Here is a 3,802-nt window from a genome sequence, read left to right on the forward strand (position 1 = left end):
CCGCGGGTGATGGAGTCAGGCTGGGTCCCGGCGATGTCAGAGACGGCTTCGGCCCAGCAGAGGTGGTCGCTGGCCAGGGTCCTGGCGGTGCCGGAGTCGAGCTGGGAGCGAGGGCTTGTTTCTGCTCCTTGGCTGGTGGGCTTGGTCTCTGCCCCAAGGGCCGGGGGGCTGTCTGCTCCTGCGTGGTGATTAAAGAGCTGAACTCCACCATAGGGTAAGGCTGGGGAGATATCCCAAGAGCGGGAAGGAACCTAAGGCAGGCCATCTCTCAGCCTCACCCCCTGCTTCCAGACTAGAGGAACCGACGTCGGGGATAAACCGCAATCACTAGGAAGCAGAGACCTCAGAGACAGAGGGGATGTAGGTTTGAATCCTGAACAGACTACTCACTACCCGTGTGACCTTGGGCAAGTCACTGTAGGGGGCCAGTTGCCTCCTCTGTAAGCCTAGGTGGCCTCTGAGCTCCCCCCATTTCAGCTCTTTATCTATGAACCTATGTTCCCCCTTCTCCAGCTTACAAGAACGACATTTCACAGCTTTGAGCAAAGATACTTGGCCCTTACGAGGTGAGTTTATCTCAGCCTGACTTGCTTTTGGGAAGTGTCCCAGACACTCTCACTGAGTCCTCTCCCTGACCCCCATTCACCCTGTCTGATGTGCCTTTGTCTACCAGCCCCAAGAGGGTACCCCAGCTCTGTGTAAGAGCTTCTCTCTCCAAACATCGGAGTCCATAGAAAGGAGAGGAGGAAGGGCCTTAGAGACCACCCACCCCATCTCCCTTGCAGCACTGACTAGCCCAAGATTGGAATGGATGATTGCTAAAGTCCCTTTCAGTTTTAAACCTTATAACCCCTTCCCCTACCCCCAGGAGGGGGACCCTCAAACCAAACCAGTCCCAAAGCAGCCCTTAAGAGTTTCTCCCTGGAGGGTATACCTGAACTTGGGCCCAACATTGGACCCATACCCCAACCAACCTCCAACCCCCTAAATGGCTCACCTCAGCCTCCGCACCCACCCCCAAGCCCGATGAGAGCCGGAGAAAGAGGGAGTGGGTGGCTGGTACTGGTTCCCCGCCTCCTTCCTGCCCTACTCCCCCAGGGAGGCTTCTGGTAGGTGGTAGTTCTAACTTACCGGGGAAGGGCAGGTGGGAGGCTCTGGATGGGGAGGAGAGAGCCTCCTACCCACCCTTTGTACCCTGCAGTCAGAGAACTTCAGGGTGCCAATCTCTCAAGCCAAAACCGCAGCCCCATCCCCCTTCCTTAGGAAAGGGCCCAATGAGAGGGTGACTGACCAGGGTTCCACCCCAGGGAGTCTTTGGCCCTGTTCCCATCCCAGACCATCTTGGGGTCAGTTTAAACTCTGGGCTCAGCCCTTCCCTCTCATTTCCCTACCATCCAGCAGACATGAAACCCTAGGACCTAAAAACTTGTAGAACTTAGGGCTTTTGGGACCTTGGGGTTCTTGGAACCCTGTGTCATTGGGTTCTTGGAACCCTGGGACTTTGTTGCTCTCAGAACACTTGGCAGAGAGGTTCTCATAACCTGGGGCTTGGGAAGAAAATTGAAACAGCCATGAAGAAACCCAGGTGGGGAGTGAATGGGACCTGAGAGGTCCTGGACATCCCCTGCTCCCATACCTCCTGAAGTCCCACCCTTCCCATCCTCCTGATTCCCTCCCTTGCCCCCCCCCCCAACTCCCTCCTGGACTACTCTTCCATTTCACCTTGGAGCATGAGAAAGATTCCAGGCCAGGGAAGGAGAACATTTGTAAATTAGCCCTAAATTTGTGCTAGTCACACTATGAACTCATGGGGCAGGTCACTTCCTCTCATTAGGTCTGTTTCCTCTTCTGCTAACTAAGGGGGTTGGACAAGATGACCTCTACAATCCCTTCTGAGGATGCAATCCTTTCCTGAAGTAGAAAGAACACTGAAAGGGAGTCTGAGGACCTGGGTTTGAATCCAGACTGCGCCTCTTCCTATTCATGGGACTCCAGGCTAGCTCTTCACTTCCTTGGACCTCAGTTTCCTTCCTCAGCTAGAAAATGAAGAGCTTGGACCAGATGGCCCGGAAGATCCCTCCCGGCTCTAAAGCTAGGAGGCCGCTGAGAGCCAAGGTCCCTCCTGGCTCTGACGTTCTAGGATCTGACCATTCGGATCCCTTCTTAAAGGCCAACCTCCTCTGCTTTCCCTGCCCCAATGTCCCCTGCCCTTCATCTCCCCTACTTCACCCCATTCTTCCCTCCCTGGCCCTTGGACAGCAGCCAGCAGGAGCCAGGGAACCTGCTGGCCTTCTAGGCCGAAGGACTTCAATCTGACAGCCCCCCCCCAAAACTTTTTTTGCCCAGTGTGTCCCCCCCCCCGCCTAGCCTTTCTGTCCTGGGGACCCCAAACTGCCAAGATCTAGGAAGGCAAGGAGCCCTGTGAGCCTAATTTCTGGTGCTGTCTTTGCAGCTGCTGCCAGTGATGCCCCCATTTGCCAGAAGCCAGGGTGAAGCTGTCCTTGGATATAATGGGATGTGACTCCCTGAGGGGTCTCTGCTTCCTCCTCCTGTCTTGTTCCTTCTCAGACATGACTTGATGGCTGGCCTCTCAGCCTCTCAGCCCTGGGAACCAGTACAATATCTGAGGAAGGTTGCACATCTTGCCCCCACCCACCCTACTTTCCTCTGGTGACCCCCGCCAGACTGCCCCTCATGCCTTTCTGGGGTCAAGCCTTGAAGGGAGATTGTTCCCCCCACTCTGTATCCCTTTTAAGGGAAAGATTACAGGACTCTAGGGTCCCCAGGTTGGGGAGAGGCAACTGACCTCGGAGGGTCCCAATCCCATTATGCCACCCTGTTCTTCTGGGCTCAAGTAACCAAGTGCTTGAGGAAGGCTCCCCCACTCTGGGCAACCTCTCTCCCTCAACCAGGTATCCCTTGTGGGAGATGAATTGCAGGACTCAGGAGACACCCCCACCCCAAGGTGTAGATAGAGGGAGATGTCCCAATTGGGGGGATGGGGGGGAGAGCCTCACCTCTCCAGCTAGTGAACACTGCTTGAGAGAAGCCACCCCGCCTCCCCCCTTCCAAGAAGGGGGAGGCAGGACCAAGGGGGAGTGTGGAGGCCTCTTTACTCCAACCAGGGACCACCCACCTTGGCCAAATTCCTCTGAGAGGGAGGGGGAGATGGCTAGGCTCTGAGTTCCCCAGGTGTGGTGTCTGTGTGTGTGTGTGTGTGTGTGTTGGGGGGGGCATCCCAGCCCAGGGAAGCCCCCACTTCCAGTCCAGCGCAGCCAGCCCCCAGACTCTCCAGTCGCTCTGCTGCCCTTGGGCGCCGGGATGGCTTTTCCGGCCCTGGGGGCAGGTGCAGGCAGGTGGCAGCGGCTAGTGGTGTGCGGCCCCCGGGGGCGGGGAGGGAGGGCTGGGGGCCGCAGGCGCTTACCTTGGCCCGGCGGCCCGTCTCCGGGGTGGCCCGGGGAGGGGCTGGCTGGCCGGGCCTCCGGGGGCCCCCGCCGCCTCCCCGCTGCTGCCTCTGCTGCTCCATGGGTGCTCTCGATCGGCTCCCGCTCCCGGCTCCCGGCTCCCGCTCCCGGCTCCCGGCTCCCGGCTCCCGGCTCCCGGCTCGGCTCGGGCTCCCGGCTCCTGCGGCTCAGCTCGGCCGGCCCCGGCTCCCTGGCTCCCCGGGAGGCTGCCAGTGATGTCACTCACCGCCCTAACCTGCTGAGGATTTAAAGGCGCAGGGCCCCTGTGCCCTATCAGTGCGCCCGTCTGGACCACGAGCCGGTGGGGAGGGGCGGGCTGGCAGCAGGTGTACGAGTGG

At 58.9% G+C, this 3,802-nt stretch overlaps 1 protein-coding gene across 1 annotated transcript in view; it reads right to left on the reverse strand.

Annotated features, from left to right (window-relative positions):
• Positions 1–1,619, reverse strand: part of INPP5J (inositol polyphosphate-5-phosphatase J) — an 11,780-nt gene extending 10,161 nt beyond the window's left edge. Inside the window, 1 exon segment of the mRNA XM_069081417.1 lies at positions 1–1,619. This exon segment is cut by the window's left edge and continues 1,036 nt beyond it. Within this exon segment, the coding sequence (XP_068937518.1) occupies positions 1–265 (265 nt within the window). The 5' untranslated portion in view covers positions 266–1,619.
• Between the last annotated feature and the right edge of the window lie 2,183 nt (positions 1,620–3,802).

This window comes from Petaurus breviceps, unplaced genomic scaffold, assembly GCF_028583685.1.
Source record: "Petaurus breviceps papuanus isolate PSGF00001 unplaced genomic scaffold, PetGlider_PUasm1.0 99, whole genome shotgun sequence".
NCBI lineage: Eukaryota > Metazoa > Chordata > Mammalia > Diprotodontia > Petauridae > Petaurus > Petaurus breviceps.